Source organism: Cryphonectria parasitica (genome assembly GCF_011745365.1).
Source record: "Cryphonectria parasitica EP155 unplaced genomic scaffold M406scaffold_1, whole genome shotgun sequence".
Lineage (NCBI taxonomy): Eukaryota > Fungi > Ascomycota > Sordariomycetes > Diaporthales > Cryphonectriaceae > Cryphonectria > Cryphonectria parasitica.
The window spans coordinates 786,451-801,593 of NW_024468909.1; the positions used below are offsets into that span (position 1 = coordinate 786,451).

Below are 15,143 nucleotides of genomic sequence, written 5' to 3' on the forward strand. Positions count from 1 at the left end.
TGGGCACCTAAGGCAGAGTAACATGAAGCGGCTTTGGTGTGCTAGCGCCTTTCGCTCGAAGAATTCATGTGCTGGTGATGGATTCGGCTTGCTCGAGGTTGTTGCCATACACATTAAAAGTGATACTCAGGCTCCATTCAGTAATATGGTCGTTTTCACCCCAACCTCCCTAATACCTCCTCCGAGCAACCTTGGTGGTGTCCTTGGTCCGAGCCGTCTCGATGGTCGTCTTAAAATCCATAAAAAGGTTCTTGATGATGTCGTTCTCGTCCCAACCATCAACGAGCTCATCGGCCAACTTTTGACGCTTCTTCGCCTTCATTCTGTCTCGTTCCAGAATCCTCTCCTCCTCCAGCCAGCCCTCGGTGTCCAGGCGCATCTCAACCCAGTCGCGTAGCGCGGACTTCCAGTGGATGAGACCGTGGGCTGTCTCGGCGTTGGCGTTGCAGGTCGTGCCGACGAGGAACTCTTCTTCTTCAGGTGGAATGGGGTTTCCATCGGCATCTACAGTACATAGTTCAGTATCAGCACTCCATAACGCATACGCATGCCCGAAAACACGTTCTGGAGATGCTCTTCTCTGTGTAAATTGCAGGATAGGGTAGCTTACCGCGATCAACGTCATCATCCTCGTCATCGGAATCACTCTCAACCTCGTCCAATGTCCTGATATCATAGGCCTTCCCCTGAAAACTGATACTCCATGTAGCAGGATGACCCGACCGGCCACACGCCTGACAGTTTTCGTACTCAATGCCGAGGGGGCCGGCGTCGACCTTTGTCTGCACAATGTACGGGCGAGCCCTCAACGCCTTGTAGAAATCAGGCCTCCATACACTTGAGACGAATTTTGAGTTGGCTAGACCCGTGACTTCGTCACTGAGACGTCGCCATGCCGTTGCGTATACCTCATTGTCCCTGTCAAAGGCAGGGTTGATCTTGCGGTGTACCAGCCACTCGACGGCATCCCTGAAGTGTGCCTTTAGAGGTTTTCGAGACGCGCGGGTGAACTCCAGAGGGATCAGGTGCAGCGCCTCGTCGGGAACACCCAGCGTGTCGTCATCATCATCGATGAAATCCTCATCATCGCTGTTAGCGTCTTCGTCGAGAGGAACCGACTTTGTAGCTTTCTGCCGCTTCTTTGCCTTCTTGGAATGCTTATTGGCGGCTGCCTCCACCTCCGGCTCAGACTCATCATCGAACACCTCGAGAACCTGATGATCAGAATCGGTGTCGTAGAGGGCGCCCTCCTCATCGTCGTCCTCGCTGGGGGTGAGGTCATCCATCTTGAGATCTTTTTCGCCTGCTCTTCGGCGTCGAAGGAGCTCCAGCTTCTTGTCCTTCTCAGTGCGATGACTCCTGCGCGCCCTCGACCTCGTGCCCCTGGCTGTTGAAGTAGGCGACGTGGACACTCGCTGCTTAGAAGATGACTTGCCTCTTGACTTGGTCTGCACCACAGCAGAATCTACGTCATCGGAGTCTGGACTGACAGCTGCAGCTCTATTCTTGGCAAGCCTCCGTCTCTTGGCCGGTGTTTGGATCTCCTCATCCTCGTCTTCATCCTCGTCTTCATCCTCGATATCGATGACCTGCCGACCTCTCCGGCTAGGCATACTTGACCGCGGTGTGGCTAGTGGCTGGTCATCGTCAGGATCGTCCTCAACCGCGGCTTGGTTTGGCAGAGACTGAGACGACCGGACGTTCGCCTCCGGCTCCTCGCCGCACTCGTCGTCGCTTGCACTAGACTCGTCCTCGTCACTGTCTTTGGAGATCACCACCACCTGGCTTGCTCGAGCTTGTCGAGGAGTCTCTGGCCTCAGCGGGCCTTCGCCGTCGCTGTCACTAACGCCTCCATCTTCCTCAACTGGGGTCTCTGAGTCACTGCTCACGAGCACAACATGACGACTTCCATTTGTAGATTTCAGCATGAAATGAGACGAAGGTCTATTGCGAGCAGCTTGTCGGCCTCCTGAATCGGTTTTACTGGTGGGACTGGGTACTGGCTCATCGTGATCTTCCATGGCTTTCTGCTGTCCAAACAATTTCTTGCTCGTACTGTTCTCCATCGATGCCTCCAAAGTCTGCTGTCTGGCAGACTTCTTCTTTCGCCCTACTTTACTCGAGCAAATAGAGAGATTTCTGCTGGGGCTGCCCTCCTGAATCTTGCTCGGCGAAGAGAACCTAACCCCGGCTGGAGAAAGTCCGATGCCTGGTAGTGGCGAGCTGCTCGCGCCAGTAGCACCTGAAGATGCGGCGACGGGCTCAAAGGTGAGCTTCTGCTGCTGCTGCTGCTGCTGCTGCGCCTTGCGGCCTCGTTTGCGGGACGCCATCCCAAGGTCTAGATCAGTTGGTGGTGGGATTGAGACTTGTCGCAGCGGTTGGCTGCGTGATTGATTCTAGTCAGAGGCTGAAAGTGGGGGGAGGGAAAGTAAAACCATCGACGGTACCGAGCGCAAAGTCGCAATAGGAAGGAAGGAAAAAGAAAATCCCTCCTACTTCTTGATTATGAGCTGTTCAAGAAAAGATACAGAAGGAAGGGATGTGCTTATGAAGCTGCTTCTCTGTTGTCAAGACGATCAGAATTGTCATGGCAAAAGGTAGAGGCAGGTTGGGATCGTTTCGCTTCTCAAAGACACTTCCAAGGCAGCCACAGGGCCGTGTAGAAGAGTCCAGAGACCGCACACAGGCAAGAGGCCAGGCCGCCTGAATCAGTCAGAAACAAGAATCTCAGTTTTGAGAGTGGATGTTGATGGAAGAAGTCTCGGTGATTCCGCAAGCTGCCGAGACTGCCTTCCCAGATGCCCGAGTTGGACCCTGAAAGAGGCGACGCGCTACCGTTAAAGTGTTTCCTCAACAAACGCGTTGGTGCACGGACCACTCAACCGCTCCCATTAGGTCATACCTTCCTCTTCGAGAGTGACGAGAAGGCACGAACTCAAAAAAGTCATAACAACTCGCCGCAACATGACAATGGTGGCGCAGTCTAAATACGGAGTACTTTCTCTACACGAATATGCACTGCCAAAAGGAATGTATTGTCTTTTTTTCTGTTAAGATACTACAAGAGACCACCGTGGTATCTGAAGCCTTTCCAAAATGCTTTGTAACCAGATTGTCCAGAGGAGACATGCCAGACTTTGGGTACATAGAAGTAAACACCGAGCCCGTGCTTGCACCTCTCCAAGAAAAGTTCAACAAGACATACGCCCCCTAGAGCAAAGAAATATATCATGATCACTAGTTGGTTCACCATCTGCGCAATATTGGAACGGGCTTTCAACGCAGTTCAAGAGAAGGGAAATATCGTGGCCCCGCGAAGCCCTTGGCGTATACTCCTTGGATGTCAATGTTGTCAGACGGATGATACATCTTCAAAAGTATGAATCTTCCAGTGACGGGAGGGTCGAACTTGATGGTGCACCGGTTCTTGCCCTTCTCGATGAAGAACTTTGCGTGCGGCCGGAGAAGCTTGCCGCCCACAGCCTGCACGGCCTCTTGTGTTGCGAGCTGAGATGCCTCTGCTACCTCTGCCAAGGTCAGTCCGTGTGAACGACGGGGAGGTGTAGGCTGCTGTGGAAAGTCTTCCTCGTCGTCAAAGCGTATATCATCCCAGGCGTTCACATTGTTCTCTTCATCTTCACTGCTGTCGCTCTCAAACGGCATCATGCCAATCACATCATGAGGGAGCCCTCGGAGCCTCGGGTGCGGGACGTTATCCTCGGGGTCGCTACAATCCGTGGCTATCGTGACCGGGAACCCCAGTGGTTCGGCAGGAAAGACTGCCGTCTTATAATGGAGCTCAAACCGTGCGAGCGTGGGCTGCTGATGCAGCCTCGTAATTGTTGTTCCATCCTCGTTGTGCCGCACTGACAGTATTGGAGCGGGATCCCGCTCCGCATTAGAGCTTCGCGGCTCCGGTGCTAAGACATATTTGACCTTGTACTGTGCCGTTCGCGTGAAGAGCTCGTCTGTTGCCATCGACACAAAGACCAACCCCTCTCGAACGCTGTGTGTATCGTCAGTAGCTAGATTTTTGGACGGGGGTTGAACTATGGAGGCACATACGGTGCAGAAAACTTGGGTCCCGGTGCTCGTATGATCAGCTCGGTCAGAGTGAAGACGGTCGCACCCTGGTGTCTCAACACGATGTTACAGCTGTCTTTCTTGGAGCAGTAGACCCCGTCATTGTTCATCAAGATGTTCTCCGGCGGGTTGTTTGCATTATCTTCGTATACGCCGCCATCACAGCTGTGAATTTCCATCTTCAACTGGCCGGGCTCAACCTGCCCAAATCTGCCATAGCGGAATCCCTTGAACGTGGAGCCCGGTCTGTCGCAGTCTAGCTTTCGGCGCTTGGCTCGTCGGCTGTCTTCTGCCTGGTCGTGCTGGGCCGTGTGTATATGTAACGATGGGGTAAGAGGCGATGTGATGCTCGTGTTTGTGTACTCCAGGAGCGCCCGCAGCTGTGTGTTCGCGTTGTTCAAACCGTATTCCAGACCATCCAAGGTCGAGGAGGCTGGCTGTCTCTGTTCAGGGACTCGATATCTCTGCGTCGTTCTCTCCGGTCTGTCCTGTCGCTGTCTGGGGGGCGGGCCACCAGTGCCGCTGGGACTGGACGTATCGTCCGATACCCGTGGGTTGGTCATCAGGCGCAGGGGCGGGAGCGTGTTCGCGATCGTCGTGCCGGGAAAGTTCATTGGCACGAAAGTGGGCATCTGACGAGGCGGCGGCTCTCGGGAGAATCTGCGTTGCAGATCCCGGGAAGGTTGACCCGAAGAGGTGTCTCGCGAGTCATTGTCGTCGTCGTCACCGTCGTCAGGCACACCCATCGCGTTTCTGTACAGCCTGGTGTGCTCGCGATATCTGGCTGCATGTCTTCTCGCTGCCACCATCACTTCCCGTCGAGCCATACCGCCAGGGCTGCGATCGTCGAAGATTGAGGTGGCATGCATGTTATCCGTCAACGGTGGCTCTCCGGCGACATACAACAAACGGGGACGCCGACTCTCTTCGGAAGTATCTCTGTCTCCAGTCTGTTCCCGTTCACGGCGCGTGTCTCCTTCTCCGGACTCGGGCTGTGCTCCCCGCGTGGGAGAGAATGGCCTTGTTCGGCCTGGTGCGATCGGCGAGAAGGTGCTGGATGGCCTTGAAGACTGTCCTTGTCCAAGAATTCGGTGTCGATCTCGAGGCTGCTCGTGTTAGGGACAAGTTAACTCGTATTCCATCAAGGTTGGCGAGTCAAGGGTAGGGTAGTCAGAGCTTAGATGCAAGCATCACACACCATGTTGGAGGATGAAGGCAAGAGCCTGGTCAACGTGAGTTTGCAGGACGAGGCTGACAAGCCCCCGCCGGCTCAAGTCTTGCACGGTTTGCCGCCGCAGAAGAATGTTTGTTTGTAACGGCCACTATGTGGCAGGTAGACGTCAGGTCTGCAGGCACAGACAGTCAACCTGCAAAAGATGAGAAAGAGGAATAGGGAGAAAATATAGAGACGATGGTGCGAACAAGGGTAGTGAGTTAAAGAGTGACGAGATGAAATTGGGTGAGTGAGGGTGGAGGATCTAGTGCTGGGCAGAGGGATGTCGTTGGGCGGCGGGGAGAAGACGAGGAATATGGGGGCGTGGTTGGGTCGGCGCAGTCAAAGGGCCCTAGCGCTGGCGCATTTGATGTGCCACAAAATGGATGGATAGACGGTGAATGGATGAATAAAGTAGGTAGAGAGGGTGAGAGGAGAAAACAGAGAGGAAGAGAGGACAAGAGTTTGGGGGGAGGGGGAGTGCGACGTCAGGGCTACTATGCAATGTTCTAACAGAGACGGGTGGCACGCGAGACCTACTGCAGGTTGGTGGTCAAGCTGAAATCATAGGCTGACTGCAAATAGGCTGTAGGTTCAATCTAGAGAACAAGCAATAAATACTCTATCAGTATCCAACACCACGCGCTAGGTGTGACGAGCGGGCGGGACGGTACCGCTACCAACCGTGCACCACCCACCCTGCTGTACTCCACTGTACTTACTCCCCTGTAACAGCTGCTAGCTACCCTGCTCGCTCACTGGCTTGGACCACTGCACATTCACCTTCGAATCTCAGTGAGGCGTCAGAACCTGGGGGATTCAAGGACCAAGCGCAAGCTGCTTCTGTGAATGCAATCAATACGAGACGAGCATTTGACACAAGCCACGGCCCCCCGCGCACACATTTTCAGCCCAAGCAACGACCTATCGCAGAGCTCTGTCTGCTCGCTGGCGTTCAGCCACCTTAGACACGTCCTGCGCACAAACCAAACCCTGCAAACGCCTGGCATCACCACACCGGCAACTTACAGAAACAACATCCCGCCCCCCCCCCCAAAAAAAGGCAAAAGGACACCGAGAGTATTGTCTCATGGTCAGATAGCTGCTATTGGATCCCATTTGCATCTTTCACGGTCGTTTTGTCCCTACCTTTACTCACGGCTCTCGCTTGCGACGGAGAGCCGCTCCCACTTTCACCCCTCAGCTGCCTCGGCTTCGTCATTCCTCACTCATCTTCATCTCAGCCCAAGATGGACCAGCAGCCAGCACCAGCAGCACCGGTTCAGGACGATAAGAGCCTCTCTGCTCAGGCTGACACGGAATCGACCCAGGCGGCAAGCACTACAAACGCCGCCCCTACACAAGCGCCTGCCAACATACCAGCACCCGACTTGAGTGCTCTTCCCCAAGGCAACCTCGCGAATCTTCCTCTGCAGGGCATGCCAGCAGACATGAATCTACTGCCCATGATGCCACAGGATGGCAGCCTATTGACGGATGAGCAACTAATGAATATGCCTCTGATGGTCCCCATGATGATGGACGGCAGTGGCATTCTCAACATGCCTCAGAACGGCATTACCAATGGTATGTTTAGTCGCAGGCGCGCCACTTTGAACCCACGCTCACGTGTATGTGCAGACGAGATCGCCCTCTACGACCGCCAGATCAGATTATGGGGCATGCAGGCGCAGCAGAAGATCCGCAACGCAAATGTGTTGCTCATCACCATGAAGGGACTCGGCAACGAGATTGCCAAGAACCTCGTCCTCGCAGGCATAGGGTCCTTAACGGTCCTCGACCACGACAACGTCACCGAGGCTGACCTCGGCGCCCAGTTCCTCATCTCTCAGGAGCAGATAGGTATGAACAGGGCGCAGGCGTCGCTGACGGAGATACAGAAGCTCAACCCTCGCGTGCACGTCATCGTGGACACGGGCGACGTGCGCCTGAAGGGGCCGAGCTACTTTGCACTATTCGACATGGTCATCGCCACAGACCTAGACCCAGACGCCCTCAACATCATCAACACCGCGACGCGCTTCAATATGCGTCCATTCTACGCCGCCGGCGTCCACGGCCTCTACGGTTTCATCTTTGCCGACTTGATCGAGCACACCTTTGTCATTGAGCGCGAGAAGCCCAACGTGACCACGCAGCCCAAGGCCGAGACCAAGACGCGCATGATCTTCGACGTGCAGACCAGGAAGGAGGGTGACAAGACGGTCGAGATGGTGTCCAAGAAAGAGCTGTACAGCACCTGGCTGCTGGCAAGCGACGGTGCGTTCCTGCCAGAGGATTACACCAAGAGCAAGCGGCGGCTCAGGGCTGTGAGCCCTGCGCTGTCGTGCCTGCGGGCCCTCTGGGATTTCCAGACGCAGCATGGTGGGCGCAATCCCGCCGACAAGAACGACCTGGTGACATTTACGAGGATCGCGACACAGAAGCATAAGGACCTCAGCCTGCCGGCGGAGACGCTGACCGCGGAGTTCCTGCGAAGCTTCCTGCAGAATATCGGCTGCGAGATTGCCCCGGTGACGGCAATCCTGGGCGGACAGCTGGCGCAGGATGTGATCAACGTGCTGGGCCAGACGCAACAGCCTATCCAGAACATGGTCATCTTCGATGGGAACAACATGGAGGCTAGTCTCTACCCTCTGCACCCCCCAGGACCTCTGGGCGCGGCGCAGCTGATGAGCTCGCTGCCCGGACTGCCTGGCATGGGCAACGGGGACATGAACGGGTTTGGCATGACTGATCCCTCAATGATGAACATGGCGATGCCCCCAATGGACATGGGCATGGGCGCCATGAGTGGTGCCACGGGACATGCGGTCAACCTCGGCGCTATGGGCACTGCAGCTGCTACAGGCAACGCAGCAAGCAATACAGGGAATACAACAGGAAACACGGGACCAAACAACACGCAGTAGTCAGGTGTCTTGGTTCTCTCTGCGTTATGTACAGGATAAAGGGCGTAGGGCTTGGTTCAAAGCGGACTTGGTAAATTACGGGATTGCATAGTGAGGAAAGGATTCATAAGACAGGAAGGAAACCAAATGGGAATTGGCAACGCTGTTACCACCCAACGTGGCCGATAATCTCTTTCGATTCGAAAAAGAAAATGTACAGTATTATGGGGGGTTTTTATTTATTAAATTGCGCTGATTCTTTGTCCATGCCTGAAAGCATCTCCCGATTGGTAGAAAGGGTATGAGGGCTTCTGTGTGGAGAGATGAAGAGGCTCATATGACTAGAACGGCGTGGAAATCAAACCAAGCACTGACTTTGATTATGCAGGCATAATTACTCACATAGGCGTTGTTTCGCGTGGCCAGACCATGATTTGTATGTGCGATGATGCAGAATGACTACAAGTGGGCCTTCCCGTTTTTGGGGCGTTCGATCCTTAGCCTTGTGGCAATGCGGCTGCAAACGCAAGACCTGAACGACTAATTGGAGGGCCTGCTGTTGCCGTTGCTGCCTCTGCTGAATCATTTTGAATCAGCTTTTTCTCTTCTCTTTCGTATTCCTGCCAGGCTGGCTAGAAAAAAAGTCTCACGACAACGAGATTACCCAAGGCTCTCACCTTGTCATCTCTGCAAGGAAAAGTCAAGAGGGCTCCCGAGGCCGTGACGAATATCTCAAGGCCGCCGCCCACCGCTGCTGCCCCGCGATTGCAGATAAAAGTCCAGCCTTCCCCGAATACCAAAAATTTCATCTCTATCAACAATCACAACCCAACTTTGCACCACACGCAAAAGCGAACGAATCCTTCGAAAGAGGATAGAACTCACTTCTCTTACAATTTGCAAAGATCTTTAACCTCCATCCAACTGTTTTAAAGTCAAGTTGAAACATCATAGATAGCACCGCAATCATGGCTGTACGAGCACAATTCGAGAACTCGAACGAGTGAGTGCTGTGCCCCTCCCCCTCTCCCATTGGCGTTTACTTCTTCTTGTTCCTAGGCTTCCCGGACTGCGCATCATGAGAACAACATGCTGACAATCATTCTTTCTGATCGCAGGGTCGGCGTCTTCTCGACCCTTACCAACAGTTTTGCACTTGTCGCCATTGGCGCGAGTGAGAACTTCTACAGCATCTTCGAGGCCGAGCTGCAAGACGTCATACCCATCGTCAGAACCACAATCGCCGGCACCCGCATCGTGGGACGGTTAACAACTGGGTACGCAGCAGGCCACACTAACACTCGACTCGAGGCTACGTGAGGAAAGTAGCCAAGACAAGAAGCATTTGGCTAACAGGAGAACATTCTAACAGCAATCGCAACGGCCTCCTTGTCCCCACAAGCACAACAGACCAAGAACTCCAGCACCTGCGCAACTCCCTCCCAGACTCGGTCAAGATTCAGCGGATAGAAGAGCGCTTGTCGGCGCTGGGCAACGTGATCGTGGCGAACGACCACATTGCCCTGATACATCCAGACCTGGAGCGCGAGACGGAGGAGATCATCGCGGACGTGCTCGGAGTGGAGGTGTTCCGGCAGACGGTGGCGGACAACGTGCTCGTGGGCAGCTACATGGCACTGTCAAACCAGGGCGGCCTCGTGCACCCCAAGACGAGCATATCCGACCAGGATGAGCTTTCAAGCCTGCTGCAGGTGCCGCTGGTGGCCGGGTCCGTAAACAGGGGCAGCTCAGTGGTTGGTGGCGGGATGGTGGTGAACGACTGGATGGCGGTTACGGGTTTGGACACCACGGCGACGGAGCTGAGTGTCATCGAGAGCGTCTTCAGGTTGGGCGAGGGCGCGGCGCCGGGCAACATCAACACCAGCATGAAGGAGACCATGGTAGAGTCGTTCTACTGAGCCTAGAACAGGAGGCTGAAGGTTTAATGAACGTCTCTGGGACGACGGGATCAGGCTGGCGACTTCTTCTTTCTCGTTCTTGGCTGATGAGTGCCAGGAGTTATCAGCGGATACATGAACATTTCGCTTCGAGAGGCAGGCCTGAAACAGTGTTTGATGGCTTTAGCTTCACAAAAAAAGATGATGCTCGCCTCCCAAAACATGATCAGTCCGCGATCCACACGTCGACAATTTTGTCTCTGGGCTATGGTCATCGTCTTAGAGAGGATCGCAGGCCAAGCTCGGTCGTGGGATGAAGTTGAGTCTCCGAAACCTACTATGTATTATGAGGCCACCTCAAGCCACAAATCGTCTAGATAAAAAAAACCAACCTATCATGCTTTGCAATTTTTGAGTCAAAGAAAAATTGAGTAACGTTGGGGAGTGACTTGTTGATTTGCTGCAGCGTGGCTGCACTGAGCCAGGAACAGCTTGGTTGGCACCCCTGCCTACTCCAGCCCAGCCACATGGACACCCGCCAGATGACGCTGCCTTGCATTGCATCACAAGCTGAGAGCGTATTCCTTGGTTTACCAAGTTCAAGGCGCATACTTATAAATAAAAAAAAGGTACATACATGCTACCTTTCAAGCCCTCGAAAACAAGACGACGTTTTTTGAGAACCCTTCCCGTTGAACATCTCACCTTTTAATTTTTTTGCGAACCTCGCGGCGTCTCTTCCGTCTTTCTTCGTACCGTCTATCATGATTCTTGCAGTGGCAAAAACCAAAAGAAAAACCGCTGCCGGCGAACCCTAAACAGCGCCTCGCCCCACCAACTTCACGCCTACGCTTGCTGCCCTGTCACTCGCCTCTTGATTGCCTCAGACAGTTCCACGTCGCCTACCACAGCCGCCGGGTCAGGTGGACTTCACTTGTCAAGGACGTGTTCACCTCAACCAGTCGAGACACGACTGAGGGCTCGAGGAGGAAACGAAATCATCCTCAATCGACAGCGAACGAGTGACGTCTTCAAGTATTATCGGACCTGCCGGCACTTGAAAGGAAAAGGGAGACAACAGGAGGACCGAGGCAAGGGTGATCCTGCGTTCAAGGGCTGTAGGGCCACTCAAGGGGTCTCGACGGTGCATGCAAGGTGGTCCTCGGCTTGTGGAGCACTAGCAATTGTGTAGACCGCACCGAGCCTCTGGTTTTGCTATCCTGCCCCGAAGAGATCGATCTACTCTACTCTAGGCTTGGACGAACATCTAGGAGGGACGGACCCTGGAACCTCCCCCCCCCCCTCCTTGTTGTTGTCGTCCTCCTCCTCCCTCTGTCGGCCCCCGCCCAAACAACAACAAGTCCTAGATTGGACCAGCGTTAGGTTTTGGCCTCCAAAGACCTTCGGATGACTGGTCAGAATTCCTTCCAAAAAGGATTCCCAAATCCCTCTCTTTTCTCCGGGATAATTTCCCCCAGTGGGATCTAACGGAATCCAATCTCGTCTGCCGCCCGCTTCCCATTCCGCCCCGCGGAGGAGCAGGGAAGCAAGATAGGCCGTACGGGGCGTCTCCTTTCCAAGGGTCCACTAACGTCTCCACGAAACATTAGCCGGCTATGCTAAGCACCTGCGCGTCTGCCACCGCTGCCATGTCGTCCGACCAGGAGCGAACATCATCTCTCGGGGGACAGGGTCAAGATCGATGTCGAGGTGCTTCTCCCCTCTCAGTCACACCGCGTCGGCCTCTGCCCGCAGCAACAGCCCCAAGATACCTCCCTGCACGAAGCCCAACGGCTCAAGAACAGCCTGGATCCGCTTCCACGTTCTTCCCCTTGGACCTACCACCCACGTCCTCCTCCCTTGGCTACGACGACAGGAACAAGACCATCCTCAGCTCCCTGCACGAATACCACAATAGTCACGGGCAGGGGCAGGTGGAACGTGCGCTCGCTCCCTCACCGTCTCGAACCGGTCCATCAGCCTCCCTCGCCAGCTTCCTTCCTGCAAGTATCAGGGCGAGACTACAGACCCAACCACATCAGCGGCAGTCCTCACTACCCGTTACAGCAGCAGAAGACTCAGGCGAAGACGACGACAACGACAACGACGACATGGGCTTCACAGGCGAAGGGAGGAAGACTCGCAGGGAGTTGACAGTAGAGACACTGGGCGACTCAATCACGAACCACCCACAACAAGCTGCCTCTGAAGGGATCCCTTCGCCCGAGACAACGCCGAAGAGGCTCGTCCGAGGCTCGACACCAGGCCCTACGGACAACGTCCCCAAGAGTGCAGGACCAGCTACCGCTCCGTCTCGACTGTCACTCCTCACCATGTTCGCGAGGAACACACCGCCCTCGATCACCCCTGAGATGCACGACGAGTTGCTGAACATGAAGGTGGATGAGGCGCTGTTTCCCGCGGGCGCGCCGACAGGCAAAGACACCTTCTCGCCCGCGGCGTTCAAGAATCTACAGGCACAGGCCACAGGTCTGCTCACGAAGATGCAGAGTGCATACCGCCAGAAGGCACAGGCGCTGTCCGAACTCGAGAAGGAGCGCGAGGCGGACCGCGACGAGCTGGACGAGGCCGAGACTCGCAGCAAGCACCTCAAGTTTCAGCTGGAGGACATGGCACACAAGGCGGCCGAGCAGGAACAGCGGATGAAGCAGCTCATGGAGGAGCTGGCTACGGAAAGGCGCGCACGGGCCGAGCTGGAGCGGCTGGGTGCCTTTTCGAAGCAGCGGCTGTCGCCCGGCGGCCTCGCCTCGGAGGCCGGCAGCACCATATCCGAGGACCTCGGGGTGGACGAGGAGGAGATGCAGAAGCGCAAATGGCGGAAGAGCAACGGCACCGACACGAGCTTTGAGACGGATGACGACAGCATCAGCTTCGAGGGTGAGAGTGTCTTCTCCCGACCACGAAGCCCGTCCGTGTCCACCACCACCACGACGCGCGGTGTGGAGACCGGCAGCGTGATAGATATGCCCATTCCCACACCCACGTCCATGAGGGGTCCCAACTCGACGAAGCGCACCTCTGTCCAAAGCAACCGGCCCCGCAGCCAGATGAGCACATTCCAGAAGCTGATGAAGGGCATCTCGGGCGAGGACGGCTGCCGCAACTGCAAGGGCCAAGACTCGAGTTCAGCATGGGACACAGTCAGCCTGCTTCGAGACGAGAACAAGAATCTCAAGCAGCGGGTTGGCGAGCTGGAGGACTGCCTCGAGGGCGCGCTGGACGCGGTCAACGGCGTCGGGTTATGACTTGAGAGCGCGAAAAAGATGTGCGATCAACTGCTCGTCCGGCATTCCGCCCTGCCGCCATTGACCGACACCAACAACATTGGGATGGAGTTTCTGGATTTCTTTTCTATTTCTACAACAACAACAATCACATCGACGGCGACCATTGCTATCGGCTCGCTCGAGTACCACCGGGCTCTGGCCCTGACCAACATCCCTGCGGCCCTGCGTACGGCGGCGGTCCGCAGCTTTGCTCTGATTCTGGCTTTTGCTTCACGCTCGAGTGTCCTCCTCATCGCCATCTGGCTCATGATGGAGACCGGCGTGCGTATTGTCCTCGTGCTGTCATATGCAGCATGGTTTTTAATTCTTACTGTGAGCGCGGCTATCACGGCCTTTACATAAGTCGTCTATCTACGGTTCTCAGCATACTTTTTTCTTTCTCGGATGGGTGGCCTTATATGTCTCCTTTTTTATTTTTATTTTTACATTATTGCATACCCCATTAGGCGCGAAGAGATAGATGGACATTGGATCATGTGGATGTTTTCGGGAGCAGAGAAGAGAGGCTATAGTGTTATAGAGACCGCCCCGTGGCTTGATGCTGCGACAAGAATGCTAGATGACAAAATCAACCCCCCTAATGGATGTCGTCTCGCTGCTGCTACCGTGGTGTTCGTGAAGCTGGTTCTAGATGTTTCGTTGCTGGCCACTTTGGGTTGTGGGATAGTGTTGCTCGGGAATAGAGAACATGCTCGTTTCTTGCGAACATGATGGGCGTCCACCTCTGGAATGCATGCCCGACTTTTCCTCTGAGCGCTGCCTCATGCGTTGATCTTCTACACCCGAAACTGTCGGGAACGAAGCCTTTCCATGTATTCTCTTGTGTTGTTGTAGCAACAAGGCAAATGCTATGGGCGTCAGGTCTCCAGCCTCGTACCACGAGGCGTTGATCAATAAAGCAGTCTCTCGTAGAACGGACCCTTCTGGCATGACCTCTGGGAGTGATGGCTTAAAAGCCGCTAGTATGCCTGGCCGGTAGCGGATTCATCAAGACGAAGAAAGCCATTCGTTATCTCTCTCCAGTGGCCATGCTCGACAAGATCACGAGAGCGAGGATCGCACTCTTGACAGATGGCCGAACGACTTGGAATATGTCCTTTTTGTCTTTTTTTCTTCTTTTTTCTTCTTTTCAGATTGAAGCACCGACATCTACTATGTACAGCGGAGACAGTCCCTGGTCTCCAATCCCCGGCCTGATGAGCCAGTCCACTCCTTGGGCCCTCAACCTCAGTGGTGTCCCTCGCCGTGTCCCTCGCCGTGTCCCTCGCCATGGTGCTCATCTTTCAAAAAGACGTACTCATACCCGCAGTATGCCGCAAACGCCACCGTCGCGATTCCTAGGCCGGGAAACGCACCCTTGAATCGGTTCCATCTGCTGAAGAGTCCTGTGTACCGCCACCTTTCACTGTGATCCGGAACAAGTCAGTAATCAAAGGTCGGTATTTGGGGTTTGTCTCGGCTGGCAGGGGACTGACGCTCTATCCCAAGGGTCGTAGACGGGCTTAGTGGCCGCCTCCTTCAGCTTGTTGATGTCGAAGCCGGTGATGTTGGCATGTCGGCCGTTGGACGCCCGTAATATCCTGTACTCTTCTCGTCAATTGGGCTGGACTGGATTGACCTTGAAGCAAAAGGAGGAACTCGAGGGACTCACATAGTAGGTCGCAGCATCTTGTACCAGATTGGTCCGTCAACAGATGCACTGGTGTTGTTGTGGTGGCGGAGGTGGCGG

At 54.9% G+C, this 15,143-nt stretch overlaps 6 protein-coding genes across 6 annotated transcripts; 3 read left to right on the forward strand and 3 right to left on the reverse strand.

Annotated features, from left to right (window-relative positions):
• Positions 1 to 169: 169 nt before the first annotated feature.
• Positions 170 to 2,330, reverse strand: M406DRAFT_335479 (uncharacterized protein; the record flags this gene model as incomplete). Its single annotated transcript, XM_040921048.1, has 4 exons — positions 170 to 504; positions 611 to 1,430; positions 1,491 to 2,110; positions 2,243 to 2,330. The coding sequence occupies 4 exons, from the start codon at positions 2,328 to 2,330 to the stop codon at positions 170 to 172; spliced, it is 1,863 nt and encodes a 620-aa protein (XP_040780598.1).
• A 946-nt stretch (positions 2,331 to 3,276) lies between these two features.
• M406DRAFT_247646 (uncharacterized protein) lies at positions 3,277 to 4,646 on the reverse strand (the record flags this gene model as incomplete). The annotated part of the gene is made up of 2 exons (XM_040916476.1): positions 3,277 to 4,006; positions 4,066 to 4,646. 2 exons carry the CDS (start codon positions 4,644 to 4,646, stop codon positions 3,277 to 3,279), a joined length of 1,311 nt encoding a protein of 436 aa, XP_040780599.1.
• Positions 4,647 to 6,885: 2,239 nt separating this feature from the next.
• On the forward strand, positions 6,886 to 8,229 carry M406DRAFT_245188 (uncharacterized protein; the record flags this gene model as incomplete). Its single annotated transcript, XM_040916311.1, has 1 exon — positions 6,886 to 8,229. The coding sequence occupies one exon, from the start codon at positions 6,886 to 6,888 to the stop codon at positions 8,227 to 8,229; it is 1,344 nt and encodes a 447-aa protein (XP_040780600.1).
• Positions 8,230 to 8,843: 614 nt separating this feature from the next.
• On the forward strand, positions 8,844 to 10,524 carry M406DRAFT_354084 (translation initiation factor 6). The gene is made up of 3 exons (XM_040922827.1): positions 8,844 to 9,211; positions 9,327 to 9,485; positions 9,581 to 10,524. The coding sequence occupies exons 1-3, from the start codon at positions 9,177 to 9,179 to the stop codon at positions 10,125 to 10,127; spliced, it is 741 nt and encodes a 246-aa protein (XP_040780601.1). The 5' UTR covers positions 8,844 to 9,176; the 3' UTR covers positions 10,128 to 10,524.
• Positions 10,525 to 11,755: 1,231 nt separating this feature from the next.
• On the forward strand, positions 11,756 to 13,984 carry M406DRAFT_343786 (uncharacterized protein; the record flags this gene model as incomplete). The annotated part of the gene is made up of 2 exons (XM_040921916.1): positions 11,756 to 12,047; positions 12,318 to 13,984. The coding sequence occupies 2 exons, from the start codon at positions 11,756 to 11,758 to the stop codon at positions 13,370 to 13,372; spliced, it is 1,347 nt and encodes a 448-aa protein (XP_040780602.1). The 3' UTR covers positions 13,373 to 13,984.
• A 657-nt stretch (positions 13,985 to 14,641) lies between these two features.
• On the reverse strand, positions 14,642 to 15,082 carry M406DRAFT_58899 (uncharacterized protein; the record flags this gene model as incomplete). The annotated part of the gene is made up of 3 exons (XM_040924615.1): positions 14,642 to 14,819; positions 14,890 to 14,994; positions 15,066 to 15,082. The coding sequence occupies 3 exons, from the start codon at positions 15,080 to 15,082 to the stop codon at positions 14,642 to 14,644; spliced, it is 300 nt and encodes a 99-aa protein (XP_040780603.1).
• Between the last annotated feature and the right edge of the window lie 61 nt (positions 15,083 to 15,143).